Source organism: Patiria miniata, unplaced genomic scaffold (assembly GCF_015706575.1).
Source record: "Patiria miniata isolate m_02_andy unplaced genomic scaffold, ASM1570657v1 HiC_scaffold_10, whole genome shotgun sequence".
NCBI classification, from domain to species: domain Eukaryota; kingdom Metazoa; phylum Echinodermata; class Asteroidea; order Valvatida; family Asterinidae; genus Patiria; species Patiria miniata.
Window position 1 is genome coordinate 6,341,713 of NW_024037048.1, and position 18,844 is coordinate 6,360,556.

At 40.6% G+C, this 18,844-nt stretch overlaps 1 protein-coding gene across 2 annotated transcripts in view; it reads left to right on the forward strand.

Moving 5' to 3' along the window:
• Positions 1–49: 49 nt before the first annotated feature.
• LOC119736382 (neutral alpha-glucosidase AB-like) overlaps positions 50–18,844 on the forward strand; it is a 29,008-nt gene continuing 10,213 nt past the window's right edge. Inside the window, exons 1-15 of one of the 2 annotated variants that reach the window (XM_038210407.1) lie at positions 50–161; positions 2,190–2,297; positions 3,297–3,527; positions 5,311–5,481; positions 5,710–5,752; positions 6,409–6,472; positions 7,122–7,218; positions 8,493–8,594; positions 10,068–10,146; positions 10,932–11,102; positions 11,938–11,999; positions 13,749–13,826; positions 14,627–14,702; positions 16,687–16,813; positions 17,606–17,829. In XM_038210407.1, coding sequence (XP_038066335.1) covers positions 121–161; positions 2,190–2,297; positions 3,297–3,527; positions 5,311–5,481; positions 5,710–5,752; positions 6,409–6,472; positions 7,122–7,218; positions 8,493–8,594; positions 10,068–10,146; positions 10,932–11,102; positions 11,938–11,999; positions 13,749–13,826; positions 14,627–14,702; positions 16,687–16,813; positions 17,606–17,829 — 1,674 coding nt within the window. In that variant the 5' untranslated portion in view covers positions 50–120. Of the gene's footprint in view, positions 162–2,189; positions 2,298–3,296; positions 3,528–5,310; positions 5,482–5,709; positions 5,753–6,408; positions 6,473–7,121; positions 7,219–8,492; positions 8,595–10,067; positions 10,147–10,931; positions 11,103–11,937; positions 12,000–13,748; positions 13,827–14,626; positions 14,703–16,495; positions 16,623–16,686; positions 16,814–17,605; positions 17,830–18,844 lie in introns of both variants that reach the window. The other variant, XM_038210400.1, reaches the window with a different exon arrangement.

Genomic DNA, 18,844 nt, shown 5'->3' on the forward strand with positions numbered 1-18,844 from the left:
CGCCGCTGCTTCACCCACAATCATTTGTGTTAGTTTAAGTCGTGCTTGTGGATTAGCCTGTATTGCTGTATTTGAGATCGATGCGCTCGAGTGGATACCAGCGAAATTTCAGAGAAAAACATGGCGGCCTCCTGTGCACGCAAAACGACGTGGACTTTTTCGTAAGTGTTGAAGGTTTGAAGATTTACGGTTATTAGATCAATGGAATACTAATCGTTTTGGTAATTCTTTAATTAAACATCAGAGGGTGAAATCGGTTTAGGTTGGGCCTTTTTATAATGATTTTTGCCATAAAATAGCCAGGACAATCCCGAAAAACTGAATGTTCGGGCGTCATGAATCATCGTGATACCAAATCGCCCCACGTAAATTGTATGTCACTGTATCAGTGTATGTTAACATGTCAGTGTACATGGAACAATGTGGCCAATTTACTGGACTACCTCCGTAAATAAAGGCCACACTTCCACCATGTACAAAAACATGTCAAACTTTGTCAAATTTTGATTTTTACATTTAGGCTTAGTTTGTTGTTTATTTTTGCTTTAGAGTTAGACATGATGTTACTTGTTACTACTACTAGTGTTACAGTGTTAGAAGCATACTCACCCAGTTAATAATAATAGGCTAATCAGAAAGTGCTGCCTTTTTTCAGATGTCTAATTTTTGTGAAATTTCATGTTGAAATTTTGATACACAAACGTGTGCAAACGAATCTGGAAATTTCACGAAAAGTACATATCTGAAAAAGGAGGGACCGTTCTAGCCGAATTTCGACTAAATTTGACAGAATATTTGCATACAAAAATGAGTTGCACCACAGAGAATTCAGAAAAACATTTTTTTTTCAACAAGTTTCAGCAAGTAGGGGAGATGGGGGTTAGTTGGAACACGGGGTTAGTTGAAACAATGAATTTTTCTTGATCATCTTAATTAAATTTTATAAAATGTTGCCCTCAAGAGATGTCCCTTAGCAACAGCCATCCACCATATTGCCTGCAGCCACACTGCAACAATAGTGCTCAAGTGGGAAAGATAAGTTTGTTTTTTCACCTTTTGAGTAATTTTTTCACCATTCAAAAAATGTGTACTTTCTTAATGATGTTTATAGATAACAGTGACTAGTTTGGGGGTATTATATGCTCGAGTACTAAGCTACAAAATAAGGTTAAAAAGATATGTTATTGGAGCCCCTGTTTTGTAGAGTGAGCAAACAAATGTCACATGGGCCACTGGGGCTAGTTGGAACATTTTGATGGGGGCTAGTTGGAACATAATGATGATAATTGAGGAAATATTCTGACTTAGCAAACAATTTTGAAAGCACATAGACAGGTCACGTTGGCCTTACCTCAATTTTATGCAAGCTTTTCATGTTATTTTTGGGAGTTAAATTTCCCATTTTGATGTTTTCTGTTTATGATCAGGCTTGTAGCTGACTCTTGCCTCGCAATTTTCCTGTGTTTTTTTGTCTTGGTGCTGTTTGTGCCATTTCTTGCCAGTTTGTTAATTAAAAAAAATGTTAGGAGCATCACCAGTGCTTGGAACAATTATTTTATTTGAAACTCAAATATAAATGCAGTTTTTAAGTAATTGTAGTATACTTTCAGATTAACAGCATACCAAGTTCCAACTTACCCCATACCATGTTCCAACTAACCCCATAGGAGGGGTTAGTTGGAACGCATGTCATAGTTGTGATCAAGATGGATTTTTTAAATAACCATCAACAATTCTGAGAAGTTTATATGCTACATTTGCAACACACATGTGTATGAATAAATTGGCATAGTTGTTGTTTCTTGAAGAAAACCTGTTTGTGTTATGGATAGGTTTTTGTGAAAATCGTTCCAACTAACCCCCGTCTCCCCTACTGTCACTAGCCACTAGGGACTAGTCAAATTCAGTCAACATACAAGATCAGGCAAGTGGTAGGCGCAGCTGTCTTGAATCACCTACACTGGCTACAGTCAAAGCATAGCTGTAGTATTACAGTCACAGCCAGTCAGTCCTGCGGTATTCAGGCTGGGAGCTCTTAACTCTGGCCACTTGATTGATTTTGACTGAAAGGACAACTTTGCACAGAATGTATGTTTTACGTGTTGGATTTGTGGCATTTTACAAAACACTGTGGAAATAAAAATATTGATTTTATTCATACTGACATTAATGTCTTCTTTTTGTTTCAGGATGATGGAGGGATCTCTATTTATTCTATATCTGCTGGTTGGGATCGCTTTGGTCTCTGCTGTTGATAGGAACAACTTCAAAACATGTAGCCAAAGTAGTTTTTGCAAGTAAGTTAAAAAGATACATGGAATTCAATTTCGGTGACTTTGCAAGTATTTTTCCTGTAATTTATATAATAAGAAGTACTGGCCGTGAAAAAACGGAAAAATATGGGCGCCTTCACAATGCAATATTTCGATTTATCTTCAGGCAAACTTGAATCCTCAAACTTAATTGGTCGAACCATAGCAACAAACTGTGCTACATTTTCCCATATACCACGGTCGGTACATCATGCCACATATCGGGCTATTCCAAGATTCGCACACTATTTCTGCTGCATGCGTGCTTGTTCCAACTTTACTTTGCGTCAAGTTTGCTTGAAGATAATGAAATGAAAATACAGTGATAAGGCCACAAAAAAAAAAGTCGGTCTCTGGTCAGCGCGCTCGTCGAATTTAATCATGCGCGTCGATCTTTTTCTTTTTTCAAAATGTTCCGCGGTAGCTTCAACAGCGCCCTCTATTTCCGCACTTCCTCAATTTTTTTTACCAAAGAGCACCAAGGAATGGGAAATTGCACCAAGGCAAATGATCGAAAGCACCAAGGCAAATTATGGAGGACACCAATGTACATGAGGACACCAAAAAAGCAACATAGTACCCCACCTTGTCTGTACAATCCAAGCTTGAAGAAAAAAAAAAAGAAGCCGCGTGGCCGCGTCAATTCCGGAACTTTGGTCTGACCAGAGACCGAATATTTTTTTTTTGGCCTAATGAAAATGTAGTGCGTCTGCATCCCAAATACCACTCGGCCTTGGGCCTCGTGGTATGTAGAACACAGATGTACGACATTATTCTGTGTTTCACTCGTGCTTGTTTGATAACTAATAATATTTAAACTTTTTTGGAACATTACACATTTACATATTTGCAATATTTCTCCTTTTTATACTGGGAGGAATGCAGTGTACAAATTCTAAAAACCTGCAGTTTGAAATTTGATTCAGTGTTTGAAACGGCATTTTTAGAACTTAAAAAGAAATCCTATGTCCATCCATTTCCCAGACGAAACCGTGACTTGGATTCGGGCAACTCTCCCTATGAAGCCTTGATGGGCACCCTCCTGATTTCGGACGATCTGGTCCAACTGGCCGTCCTCAACTCCGCCACCGGGATCAGGCTTCAGCTGGAACTGCACGGCCTGGATCAGAGCACGGTCCGGCTACGGATCAAAGATCCCGTCAACAGACGATACGAGGTACCAGACGTGGTGCAGCCGAATCTGCAGAAAAGCAGGTGAGGAAAGAACACAGAGCTCGGATTCCATGACGACTTGGCCCTTACCCTCTCACACAAGTCACTGCCAAGATTTTTATCAACGGGGATATTTAAAATGGTGGGAGACATTTAAAAAAAAAAAAGAAGGTTTAGATTTGATTCAGTTTAAATATGAAATGGCATCTCGCAAATAAACAAAAAATATACAAATTTGGCACCTGGCCAGAGAATAAGTGCATCTTTTCTTTTTTCATCTCAGGGTTTTTTCAAATTCTTCCAGTCATTCTTATTAGCATGCTTTTTGAGACCGTTGCCCTTTCATATCCTTCAAAATTCATAAGGAGGTTTTAAAGGGAATATACATCATTTGCTTTTGCTGTAATTTTCAGAAATGGGTGGAATTGGGGGGTCGGAAATATAAAGCAAATATAGTTACACTAACTTTTTGGAGGTTTTGGGTTCGAAAATGCTATAAAAACCAAGAAAAACGATCATTTTCCTGTAGTCTGGTTCCCTGACTCCATATAAGAAGAAACAGAGCAGTTTACATACATTGGGGGAATTGTAAGGTCAGGGAACCAGTCTAGCTGGCTCGTACCCGTTTATAGGTTTGTAATCGATTGCAAACAAGTGCAATGGTCAATTGGGGCCAGTATTTGATAAAGAGCCAGTTGTTTCCAACGCTGATCGGCCGATCAGCGTTGGAAATTGATACAAAAATACCACTTTTCTTGAAAATGACAGTATACCAGGTGCCATAATTTTACAGGATGCTTTAGACTGTCATTTACCAACATCCTATTAAGGTATTTCGCAAAAACTTGATAGTTTTATTTTTCGTTGTTTGCAAATGTTGTATATTCCCTTTAATGATAGGATTGCAAAAGCTAGAGCCGTGACACTTTCCATAGACTAATGTCACATGAGGTTTCTGTGTAATAATAATAATACCGGAGTCTTAGCACACACATCTACCAACTATTAAGTACTCAAGGCGCTAATTAATATGAATTCATTTTAAAGACTGGTAAATGGAGTATTTGAAATGAGACCCATTATGTAGCACCTTATAAGGGTTGAAAAGGTGCTGCGGCGCATTAAGCAGCCACTGCCAGAAACACGTGGGCAAACCTCTTCTCTTAGCGATACGTGTTACTGGGTTCTTTTTACGTGCATTATACAGCGCACGGGACCTACGGCTTTACGTCCTATCCGAAGGACGAAGCAATAATGGTTAAGTGTCTTGCTTAAGGACACAAGTGTCAAGACCGGGACTTGAACCCACACTCTGCTGATCAGAAACACCAGAGCTTAAGTGCGGTGCTCTTAAGCGCTCGGCCATGACACTCCACAATATATTTATACCTATACCCCATAAGGAAATTCATGAGATTTTACCCTTGCTTAAAGAGTGTTTTCTTGTTTCAGAATTATCTGGTTCGATGGCAAGAACATCTGTAACAAATAATAATAATAATTGTGCTTATATAGCGCTTTCCATCGTATCAACAATCTCAAAGCACTTTACAATTATCACCCCGTTCATCAGGCCATGGGACCACGCGGCAGCCGATATCAGCGCTCAATCGGTCCTCGACCCTCACAGGTACCCATTTATACTCCTGGGTGGAGAGAGGCAATTGTAGTTAAGTGTCATACCCAAGAGCACAAACACCATGTTCCTGGCAGGGTTCGAACCCAGGCACCTTCGTACATGAGTCAAACACCGTAACCACTGGACCATGGCGTTCTACTGAACTCCTCTCTGATGTTGTGTGTATTATTTTCTTCCGATGTGCAGGTGGACTGTCGTTCAGTCGAGCGGTTCGTTTGAGGCCACGCTTGCCAGTGACGTCACCGTCCGTCTGACGGCCAAACCCCTGCGTCTGGACGTCTTGCAGAATGGCTACATCATCATCTCGGTCAACTCCAGGGGGCTCATGAACTATGAACAGCAGCGAGAAAAGAAGAGGTACTTCTTAAATCTGTGATGGAACTGATAATAAAAAAGCAGTTTCAGTATTAATACGAAACCCTACTTCTGATACAAATCTAAAAATCATCTTGCTCGTTTGCTGTGATTTGAGTTTTTTATTTGAAGGATTCATGACGGTTCCAAGCAAAAATGCCAACACTGAGTGTATCATTAGCTTCTTTCCCACATTGCCAAAATTATATATATATTTTTAATTCCATGCAGCCCTAAGTCACCAGAGGAGGAAGGTGAAGAAGCAGTGGACGAGGTAGGCAGTAACACACATTTTCAGGGGGAGGGGTTGGGGTCCCGGGGAGGGGGGGAGGGGGATTCCTGAGAGAGTGCCACTCTCTATAATTTTCAGAGGGGGGGGGGGGGGGGGGAGTGGCAACATAGAAAGGGGGGGGGGAGAGATACCAGAGACAGTGCCACTAACATGTGATACATGAACTACTGATGATCCTGTGTCTGCAATTACAGACTTAGGTTCAAAATTGCATTGGTTGGGGAATCTCCGTTGCATTTATTCAAGAAAGACGAAAATGATCTGCAGAGGTAAAAAGCTTATATCTGGATGGCATTACTCCACATTTTTTGACTGAGTTTTACCCTTAGGTTTCATTGACCAGTTGACATGAAATAATTTCGGAGCTGTAAAGACATTTCCACATGGGCATCGCCAGACCAATTTCAATGGCGGAAGTGACAAGAAAATTACTGACGGACCACTCTGTCATGGGAGTTAGCCAGGAATTTCATATTGAGGGGGTGGATGGTTATGATACCCCCCCCTTCCCCCCCCCCCCCCCCCCCCCAGCGATGCCCCTGTATATCCAGAACGTTGGCAGAATCGCTGAGTTTAAGTAAGCAAAATATGTCGAGAAGTTGAGGACTGATCTTTGCCATATCTTCTGCCTCCTCAAGGAACCAGAGGAACCAGGCATGTGGGAAGAAACCTTCAAGACGCACAAGGACAGCAAACCTAAAGGTAAGCCTTCATGTATAAAATAAGATTACAAAACTGCAAGAAACGCTGTCAACGAATTTGTTTATATCTTTACCCTAACCACCCCAACTCCATCCGAATCCATCCCCCCATTTTATGGTAGATTTTGGGGGACTTGGTCCAGAAGGCCTGAAGTGACTAAATATTGATGGAGTATGATGGACTTGGGCTTAATGGCCTGAAGCAGTGCTAGGGGTATCCGATTGATTTCGCCTGGCTTCCTGTACTGCTATTGTGATAAAAGCCATGTGTAGCAAGTCCATGAATGTCAACCAGTGCGTAGGTGGTGAATTCCATTATGTCGTATACAGTTTTGTATTGGACGCACAGTGATTGATGGATTTTGATGGACTTGGTCCAGTTCCTAGTCAAAGACGCTAGGGAGTTAGGGTTAATATAAACCAAACGGGGCTGGATAGCTCAGTTGGTTGAGCACCGGTACGGTTACCAGAGGTTGGAGATTCAAATCCTGCTCCAGTCAGTCTTTCGAATTATTAAACCTAAAATTTGTTACAATCCATCTGCTGAATGAAATTAGAGAAAAAAAAATTAGCTTCCACTTCTTTTCATCATATTATTTTGTTTGTTTGGCAAACTGATTTATCATTGTTACTTATCGATTGAACGCTAGGTCCTGAATCGGTTGGGGTAGACTTCTCCTTTCCCGGCTTTGCACACGTGTACGGCATACCTGAACATGCAGATACCTTTGCACTTAAGACAACTGTGTAAGTATGTTTATGACTTGATCTGTAGAATAGAATTGCCAGTTTTGTGTTCAGAAAATAGGATTTTTTTCAACTGCAACCTTGGCAATTGCGACAAGTTGCAACAGGCGTTGAAGGCATATAGGATCATTAGCTTTTCATGCGTTTTGTACGTTTCCCGTTATAACACAACTCAACATCCAAAAGAAGAATGCTCAAAACCTAACCTGATGAAGTTCCAGCTTTACACTATACTATACATTTTGAGAAAACAGTGAAAAAAAACCATTTACAACCTTTTGATCACAAAAAAACCCAACAATTTTGGTAAATGCTACTCTTTATTTCCAACGATCAGTCAATTGACCGACCTTTGGAAATCCCCTTCATTTCTTGATTTCTTCTAAATGACGGCAAGCCAGACGGAATAATTTCACTGGGTCCTAGCACAGTGCAGGTTTTGGAGGATTCAGGAAAGTTACAAAAAAAATACCATGGAATTCAAGGCTGAGTAAAAAAATTGAAATAAACAGTTTCTCGTTGGGGCTTTTTCAAAAAAATGAAGGAGGCGCCCCCTTTTTTCCCCCAAAGATGGCAGTTTTTCTAAGATAGCAGATGGATTCTTGCAACTTCTCGACTCTTTTGCCGATACAAAATTGTGTCCAAAGGAGCCGTCATCCTTTTCTACATGCATGTAGCCACAATTTTGGTGGAAACAAGTAAAAAGATAATTAACTGCAAATATATTTGCAAAATATAAACAATGGAGGCAGTTGGGAAACTTGGCGGGGACAAGAAACGTATAGTTTTTTAATTTGGGCGATTCACTATGCTGTGCACCACCAAGAGTTTGCCATGGAGAGTCCATTTTTCAGGTTTACGGTAGACAAAACATGACCCATTTGAATGAGTGTCAGTAGACAACTTGAGCTAATTTGTTATAGATTGGGGCATAGCGTTCTGCCGCCTTACCAAAAAAAAACACATTGATAAAAAGAAAAGGAAAGGGCAAACAGATACTCGAATCATACGCTTACAAAACTACTGACTGGAAAAATAAACAATTTCAAATTTCCCGTGCTGCAAATTAGTCGACCATCTCCCACAATGCACTGGGAAACATGAACTCTCCGTGGCAAACTCTTGGTGGCGCACTGCATTGTGAATCATCCCGAATTGGCTTGTAACACACATCACTGAAACATTGGAATGCAGATGTTTCTTGCTCACTTGATGTTGCTCAAAATACTTGCTTTTTTAAAGCCAGTCTTTTGGATTTTTTTTTTGTACAACAGGAGTACTGACCCCTATCGTCTATACAACCTGGACGTGTTTGAGTATGAGCTGTACAATCCTATGGCATTGTACGGCTCTGTTCCGTACATGTTGGCACACAAGTAAGTTAATTAGGAACATATGTGACCTGTTCTGTCAAAATCAGACTTTTCTAGGCATAAGGTTCAAAATGAGATGTTTGCATATTGTTAAAATATGTACATTTTCCTTGTAATAGGTGGTTTAATTTTTTGAAACCTGTAATTCCTGGGCAAAGTTATGCTATTTTGAAGTTCATTGTGTCGAAAAGTAGAAAACGGAGAAAATGGCCACGAACGTCACAAAACAGTAATTTCTTTAACTGATATACCTCAACAAATCATCAAAAATAGTATATGTAGAGTTCAAATTAGGGTTTCAAACTTTTATAGTATATTTTAGACATGTTCAGGATTACAAATATGCAAAAAATTGAAAATCGATAAAAATCACCCCCACAGTGTTTTTTGGCCCTATCTCAATTTCAACATCTGCCCAGAAGCGTCTGCTTTTGACAGAACATATTTGCAATGTGTTGATTGTTCAGTTGGTCTTAGTCAGTCTAGTAGGAACTATCTTTGCTTGGAGCTGGTAGTGAGAGTAAACACAAAGAAATTTAAGTGACTGTTTAAGTTACTGAAATTTGAATGACTCCAATTAATTGGAAGTTAACATCTGAAGAGGGATTTTTATAGATCAGTGTAATTTTAGAATAAAAGAAACGATTATCTGTACTTATTTTTGATCGGACATCATAAAGAGTGCACCGTAATGGAATTTACACGAAACGGTTAGAATAGGCAAACACTTTTTTGTATGTACAGGGTATCTAAAAAAACTGAACCCTTAAAGCGTTCTCTTTTTCACAGCTTTAAAAAAATATGTCGCAAATATCTATACATATTTATAGAGAGTATAATTTATTAGCTTTTTAACAACGGAAAACTCTTTCCAATCGAGTAAATATTTTTGGGGTTATGGGCAAATGAAAACAAGTGCGGCTTTGTCATTTTGTCCACGGCGACTGATATTTTGACTGCCGCAATAAGAACACGGGTCGAAACTTGCATCCGTCAAAAAGGCTACCAAGTAGAGGACAGAGGCAGAGCAGCACAGTAAATATCTAAAAAGTTAACCAAACAGTCCTTTTCTGGACTACCATTACTTCCAAAAGGATAAATGACCATTGTTGCAAATATAAGAAATAAAAAAGAACCAAATATAGAAAGAAAAATTAAACATTAAAGAAAGCAAAACTACCCTCACCCCTAATCCATTACATTTTTGACAAATGACAATTGAGACCGTGGATGGATTAAAAAATCGGCGCTTATATTTAATTGGCCATATCTCAATAAATATGTAGCCGATTGGAAATATTTTGTCTTTGTTGAGAAGCTAATGAGCTATGCTCTCCAAAAATGTATGGATATTTGCAATTTATATATTTTAAAAAGCTGTGAAAAAGAGAAAGCTTAGAGTGTTCAGTTTTTTTAGGCACCCTGTGTGTGTGCTCTTTTGTCAATTTTCATTTGGGTTTGCGATTTGTCTCACAGCTCTGAAAGGACAGTGGGCCTACTTTGGCTGAATGCTGCAGAAACGTGGATTGACATCAGCTCCAATACTGCTGACAAGGTAACTGATGTCTGAACACATTGAGCATTAGTTCAATTTTTTAATGTGGCATGTTCTTGATGGGGACTTGGTGTGTTTCCATCGTGTTTGTAACCAGTCCAGTTAAAACGGACCTGATTTTCTTGAAGCAAAAATGTTCTAGCATGTAGCGTTCCATTCATTCGATATTTATTAGAGTAATAAAACTTCATGCACAAAATCATTAGATTAGATACAGTAATATTTGCCCCCATTTGCCCATAAGGGCACGTGTGGTCTATCGGTAGGGCACAGGATTCACGATCGTGAGATCGTGAGACCATTATCATGTTGCGGCCATCTTGATTTTTTTCCCAGTCAAATCAACGTAACAAAAGTGAGGCTGGAAGGAAATATAGTCTGGTTCCTTTTTGCACAAAAAAAATATCATTCTGTACTGTTATTGGATACAGGGAACATGACTGAAATGGTGGCAGCATGATAAAGGTCTATTGTTGGTTTGTGCCCCACCGTGGCCATGCGTGTTGTGCCCTTGAGTATTAAAAGGCACTTTACCTCAATTACTCCTCTCAACCCAGGTGTTAAATGGGTACCGGCATTATTCAATGCTAGGAAAGTAACAGACTCGCTGTGGAGGAGGTGTGGCGATCCCCCCACAGCAGCATATGAGTCTGGCCCAGTCGCTAAAGAAAGAGAGATGGGCACTCCGTTCCTGTGAACACAGGTTCATCACCCTTTTTTGCCCCCAGTCTCAAAATTGCTGCCCATATATTGAAGTTGTACATTTTCTTCTTTTTTTCCCACAGTCCATGTTCAACAGGATGCTGGACTTGGTCCGAGACATGGAGGTGCCTCAGGTGGACACCCACTGGTTCTCAGAGAGCGGTATCATGGACGTCTTCTTCTTCATGGGACCCACGGCTGAGCAGGTCATGTACCAGTATGCTACGGTCACCGGCATGCCGCAACTACCACCGGTCAGTTAGCAATCTCAGCTCTGCCCCCACAAAACAAAGATATTATGCACAATTGATCACTGTAGATTTGTTATATTCATCTGCAAGCATCTTTGAATCCTCTCTCCTGATTGGTCAATCCACAGCTACGTGTTTGTGTTCAAAATTCCTTAACCCGTCGAGCTTCAAGCCCAAAAACTTTACACGGAATGGCCACGGGGAGAATTTTATCACCACACATGTTTCTAGGTCAATAACCCCTGCATGCCTGGACATGCACAAGATATATGTCATTCACATCGTCTGGGAATGTTTACAACCTGTCTGAGCTCTGGGCGGCACGAGGGGTTGACACAAAGAGATCGGCGGCACTTAAGGGTTGGCCACAGAGATCTCCAATTACTGCACAAAGGCATTAGGGCACCATCTTGGCTTCTGTCTTTCAACACTCCTTACTCCGGAGTGGCTAGGGTCTGGCCAATGGGAGTCTACAGGCTTGTGGTGTATAGTAGGGGTGAAGATTACATGGAAGCGTGGCCTAATTGACCCATTGAAAAAGAAAATGCCCATATTTGGAAACTTTGGGGAGTTTTACCATCTGCTCGCTGCGCGAAGGATTAAAATGAAAAGTGCATGAGTGATTCTTGTACTAAAAGAAAGCTCATTGATTGGGCTTTCATATTCTAGAGTTTGAAAGTGCTACAGGCAAAACTTCATTTAAATTTTGGCCCTGCCATTTACGTTGCGATTTGTTTTACTCACCCTGTGCTGTTTCTTCAGAAAACTTTTGCATTGTTTGTGAGTAGTGATGTTTGTTGTTTTCTAATCCTTTGTCAAACCTCTTTTTTTTCTGCAGCTGTTTGCTGTTGCATACCACCAGAGTCGCTGGAACTACAATGATGAGGATGATGTTAAAAAGTTAGTCACTCACACACACAAATGTAGTTACTGTTTATATTAACAGTTTGGTTTTTAAAGGTATAGTCCATCATTTGTAATTTGTGCATTTTGTTCGTTTGAAGCAACAAAAGTGTTCAAAATCTAATGAAGGATACTGAACAACTATTAACCTGATGAAGTTTCAGCTCAGCTTCAGCTGTATATTCCGAGAAAAACAGCATTCTAGGATCTCAATTTCAAATCAAAAGTTGCTGAATTATGTTTTGAATTTGTTTTGAATTGCAGCTATACGCGGTGTCGCGCACTGATCCGACGAATTATAGCAACTGCCCGTGCCTGTGCGTCGTGCCAATGCTTGCGCACGCTGCGCCGAATAACGAAACGAACACCGTTGCAATGGCCTTCTTTCGTTGATTACTTCAAAATGACAGCTTGCCAGAATGAATAATTTCACAGGGAGTTTAGTCCCCTTACTCTCTTTCAACCATGTTCAAATATGTTGATGATTTATCGATTGTTGAGTGTAGACCATCTTCGCAGAATTCTTGCTTGCAGGATGCCATTGACGGCCTAACAAATTGGTCTATGCAAAATAGCATGAAATTAAATCCTAGTAAGTGCTTTCAAATGAATATTGATTTCTCTAGAAATAGCCCTGTAATGCCTGTTATTTCTGTTGATGATTATGAACTCTGTATTACATCACATATCAAGGTTTTGGGGGTTACTATCCAAAGTGATCTCAAATGGGACAAAAATGTGGACAGCATTGTCAAACGTGCTAATGGTAAAATCCACATGTTAAGGGTTCTCAAAAGTTACGGTTTGCCTCACAGTGATCTCATAACCCTCTATAAGAGCTTCATCAGACCATTGGTGGAGTATGCAGCCCCTGTGTGGAACGGAGCACTTACCCAGCATCAGGTGACTCTGCTTGAAAAAGTACAGAAACGTGCCTTGAAGATTATTCTTGGGGTCGAGTATTTGTCATACACCCAAGCTTTATCGCATTTCAGCTTAGATTCTTTGGCAAACAGACGTAATCAAATATCATTATCCTTTTTCAACAAAACCCTTAAACACACTGATCTTTTTCGTGAATTCTTTCCGCCTCAACATACTAGAATGCTGCGGAATAAACCATCCATCCCTGAAATCCGTTGCCGAACAAAACGTTATTATACCAGTGCGCTTCCTACCTTAATCAGATTGCATAACCAATAATAATAATTTTAATTTTTCGATATGTAAATTGTAATGGACATGTTTTTAACAGTATGCTTTGTACACGTGAACTGTAAAAGTCATTGTTCGTTTTTTAATGGTTTTTTGTTTGTGTGTGTAATTGTAATGGTGATTGTTGTCAAATAATTTGTTGATTTGGTGTTAAATAATTTATTATTTTGTTAAATCCATTGCAATTCAGTTTTTAACTGCGATAATGGATTGAAATAAACCAATATGAATGAATGAATGAATGAATGAATGAATGAACCAAGTATGTTTTTCAACAATAATTACGCCAGTTACTTTCCGGATAGCTGCAAATGATGGACTATAGCTTTAACTTCATTGCAAGAGTTTGATCAAGACAATCTGCATATCAGTTCACAAGTCAGGTCACCAGTGACAGGTGAAAATTCACAAAGGTTTTATCGCTTCACTTTAGAGTGGACTTGCGGTATGACGACTTGTTATGCCTCATTCAAATTTTTTTCAAAAAGAAATTTCAAAATGTTAATTCTAAATTAAATTCTTGCTTTACAGTGTGGATGCTAAGTTTGATGAGCACGATATTCCCTGCGATGTCATCTGGCTTGATATTGAGCACACCGATGGCAAAAGGTAAGGACTAGTTGGTATACTTATCCCAAAATTAATCTGAACATGTTTTGGATGTTCTGCTTTCTTTGCCGGGTATTTCTATGGTGAGCCTTTATGAGTTTAACTGAATTTTTTTTTCTTCAAATATTGCACCACTTTGCCAAATTTAGTCAGTCCTCATTCTGTTTGCAATCGGTTACACATCCGTGAACGGATGCAAGCCAGCTTGACAGGTTCCCTGACCAGATAATTCCCCGACATCTTAAAATTGCTCCATTTCGTCTGAAGTAGGGTCAGGGAACCAGACCACCAGAACATCATTTTTTTCTTGTTTTTTTGTGTTTTCAGCATCAAGGAACACCAATTTTTAACAGTGTAGCATTATTTGCTATAAAATAGTTATCCCAAAATCCATCCATTTCTGAAGAGTACAGCAGAATCAAGTGTTGTATATCGTCGTGTCCGTGCAGCAAGGTCGTATCTCCTAAAATGGCGTGTGACGTCATGTACGTGAACGCAAGTTTTCAAAATCAAAAGGTCGTATCTCGCTTAGAATAACCCTGATGTACACACAGAGTCAATGGACGTCGCGATACGCGAGATACGACCTTGTTGCACGGAGCGTATTCGTGCGAGATGCAACTTCGTTGCAGAATGGAGTTACGACCTTGTTGCACTGACGCGACGATATTACCTTTAAACCTGAAAGGTAAACTTCAAAGTATGTGCTCTCATTATGTTTCGCTAACATCGTCTGTGGTCTACATAGTTCTCTCTGGCATCACAACGGTGCACTCTTTGATCATGTGTCATCTTCCCAGGTACATGACGTGGGACTCGCACAAGTTCTCCCACCCAGAGGACATGCAGAACCAAGTGGCCGCCAAGGGGCGAAAGGTACAGCTGAAAGATCAAAACAGATTGTTGATAACATATTGACTAAGAACAAACACCGTTACACTATTATTGTTATTATTTATATATTTCTGGTAATGAAACCAAGGATTCCTCAAAAGTGCTCTGGACACTGTAGCCCGAAATCCTGAAGAAAGCCTGTAGAGAGAAGACATCAAGAAAAAATTGCAGTTTTAGAGGTGGGAGGAAAACCCCAGGAGAATATTCCGGGGAAACCCACGGAATCAGGTATGGGCTGAAAACCCAGTCCACATGTGAACCGGGGCAGGATTTGAACCCGGGTCACAGCGGTGGAAGGCGAGGAAAGAACCGCTACGCCAACCTGACTCCTAACTATAACGATCCTCTGTAGCTCCAACGTTTATGTACATTTATATCAAGTACTGGTGGCGTTAATCCCTATATGAGGAGCAAAGGCTACGCAAACCATTGTCTGTGATTCCAACTGTGTCCAGTATACAATTAATTTCTTCCAGTGTAACTCACAAGTCATGATCAGGTCACAAGAAAAAGGAAAAACAGTTATGAAGGCACGCATGCAAGCTTTCCTTAGATTAACACCTTTGGTTGTAAATTCCCTTCTCTGCCATGAAAATGTAACAACATTGTAGATAGCCTCATGCAGCTTGGAATTTCATTCTATAGACCATCATCATGTTGCAGCCATCTTGATTTTTTTCCCATTCAAATCAACGTAACCAAAGCAAGGCTGAAAGGAAAAATAATCTGGTTCCTGTTTGCACAAAAAAAACATCATTCAGTACTGTTATTGCATACAGGGTACATGACTGAAATGGTGGCAGCATGATAAAGGTCACAATTCATTCAAATAGCTTGTTATTTCTCTTACGACTGGATGATTTCTAATGAACTTGTGTAGACTTGATTAAAACTCTTACGCATAAAACTCTTGCACAATTCATTCAAATAGCTTGTCATTGCACTTACGACTGGATGATTTCGGATGAACTTGTGTTTTCTTGATTATTCTTACGCATAATGTTGAACAAAGCATGCATGAAAACAGCTGATTACACCTCATTGTTAATTTCACCTCACATTGTCGCTGTTGTAGTTGAGCCCATCACAAGTCCGTTTGCAAGAAATGTTATGAATAGTAAAAAAAGGAACGCCTTTGTCCACAGGCCACTGGAAAAGCTTGTGACTTTATTTGGGACTGGGTGACGTGTGATTAACTTGCCATCATGAACTTCTAATTATTTCCTGTAATAAAACCAAGGATTTTGCAAAACGTGCTCCCGGCACGGTGGCTCGCAGGCCTGAAGAAACCTGTTGAGAGAAGACAGTGAGAAGAAATTACAGTTTCAGAGGTGGGAAGAAAAGCCCAGAAGAATATTCTGGGGAAAACCCACGGAATCAGGTAGGGACTGAAAACCCAACCCACATGTCAGGCATGCAACTTTTCCTCGGATCTGCTGATTTCCTCGTTTTTTACTTCTCATGATTGCCATTACAAATTGAAAAACATTGTAAAAAGTCTTGTTGGGTTTGGAGTTTCCTTCTTTTTTCTAAATTCCCGGTTGCATGCCTGACATGTGGACCGGTGCAGGAATCGAACCCGGAACACAGAAGTGGAAGGCAAGAAAATTGTGAGGATTTGTGTAGGTCTCAACTACAATCATGACAAGGCAGGCAGAGGTTACTGACAAAAATGCATGGACGAGGGTATATTCCTGGTGTAACTAACACTAAGTTTCCAATGGTATTGGTGGTGTTCATGTAGATAGAAGCTTAAATTTGTACTCTGTTCCTAGATGGTGACCATAGTCGACCCCCACCTCAAGAAGGATTCTGGATTTCACTTGCACAAACAAGCCGTAGACAATGGTTTCTTAGTAAAGACACACGACGGCACAGACTATGAGGGGTGGTGTTGGCCAGGTACGTATCGTAAGGTTTGGTTTCAAGCCTTTGAATTCCTCACTTTTTATCCCCCCCTCGTTAGTTTGTAGCCTCGGCTGATCCGCATCTCAAAAGGGATGACAATTACAGGATGTACCGAGAAGCCAGGGAACTAGACCTGATGATTAAGAAGCCCGACGGCAGTGATTACGAAGGCTGGTGCTGGCCTGGTAGGTACATGTGTGACGGGTTTGTGGTTGGGGACCGATGATGCATGGAGAGACAGGGGGACCGAGGTGATGGGGACCGGTTACTGGTCAATCTTGTGATTGGTTTGTGAATGGCGGTACTTGATGTTGACGCTGCATGGTGGAGTTGGAGACTTTGTAGACTATCCCAGACGAAATCAACTGTTCTTTGTTTTCTTATCTTTGTACTGTTTTATGTACTATGTGTATGTGATGCGATCAAGCTAAATGAGTTGTTTGTCGACCCTGGTCAATTTTTTTATTTTTAACAGATTTGAAAAGAGCACAATCTCGGCATTACTGCTGTGAAAACCACATGCTTGTACCATCTTTAGTTCAAAAATTATGAAGTCGGAACATCAAGAGATGTGATGAAGTGATGTGATCATGAAGTGGCCCTATTTTGGCCTGAATCTACAAATGAAAGTTCCCGACAAACGTCTCATTTAGCTTGATCGCATCACATATGTTGATGTTGATTTGATCTGAATAAAATCAAAATCAAACGTAAAGCTTGGGCTGTGTTTACCCACATGCGCATAACATTGGACCAAACCATTGGACAATGGATTGTGAGTTTCGGTACTAAGGCAGATATCGTGAAAATGCACCCATGTTTATTTCAAGTGCAGATATGCAGGAGTTTTACTGAACTTTGATTTTGATAAAGGTTTGTACACAAACATGGATGCACCTAGTAGGTTTACATTGTCTACAGCAACTTAACTCTCCAATGTCAGTTTTATAAACCTGTGTATGCCCTTGCCACACCAGGCTCGTCCAGCTACCCGGACTTCACCAGGACCGACACTCGCAACTGGTGGGCCGAGCAACTCTCCCTGGAGAACTACAAGGGTTCCACCCCGAACCTCTTCACCTGGAATGACATGAACGAGCCCTCGGTCTTCAATGGTCCCGAGGTCACCATGCACAAGGATGCCAAACATCAAGATGGTTGGGAGCACAGGGACGTGCACAACTTGTATGGTCTATATGTGGTAGGTCAGACATGTCAATAGGGATCTCTCACGACCCGGCCTACACCCGGGTACCAGAAAGTCAGTGTCGCCATTGTCTTAGGCAAAGATCGTATAGCGCACCGCCCAGTAGGTACAGTAAGCCTTCAAAGCCGTGATGGATGGCAAAAACTGTGAGAAAAACGTGGAGCCAACACCCAGTGACGAGTTGACACGTTTATGACAACTGTACACTGCACAAGTAGTGACCATTATGCCATTATGATACACTGAAGTCTCAATAAGTCAAACCTCAGGGGAATGGACTCAAATTTTGAGTTAAGCTGAGTTTGGAGTTAGCAAATGGATTTTCTATTCATAAGATGGAATTTTTGCGTCGGGTGATGTAAATCAATATTAGGTTTTGCCCTTCACCGACGAATAAACACTGTATACTCAGTAGGTAACACATTGAGTATGCAATGTTTATACGTTGGTGAAGGACAAAAACTAATATTGATCAAATGGATTTTCTTTTCAACAACAATTGATAGGAGTAAGTTCTTACTTTGAGTTAGATGGGAGTAAGTTCTTACTTTGAGTTAGAAGGGTTTTCGAGTTAGCAGGTTTTGACTTTTCGTGATTTCACTGTATTTTACATGAAATAAGCCGTGCTTACTTGCTTATTTCGGGTAGTCTTCCCGAGTCACGACAGTACACCAGTATCTTCTGTCCTGCATGGCAGTCCCCAGATCTGATGCTTCAAGCCCTGTGTCCTGTTTCAGTATGTCGATGTATGTGGTGGGAGGTCTACCTTTGCTCCTGCGGCCGTGATTCGGTGTCCAAACTATCAGCTTTGCTAGGGGTTCGTTCTTGCTCCTGTAGCAGTGACTAGCGAAGTGTGTTCTTCTTTTGCGAACTTTTGAAATAAGCTGAACTGTCCAGTTTAGAACCTTTGTCAATTGCAATAGTCTGTTTTTCACAGATCAAATTTATTGCCCTTGACCAAATAAGTCCAGTCAGGGAGCAACATACATGTGTAGATCCAAAAAGTAGT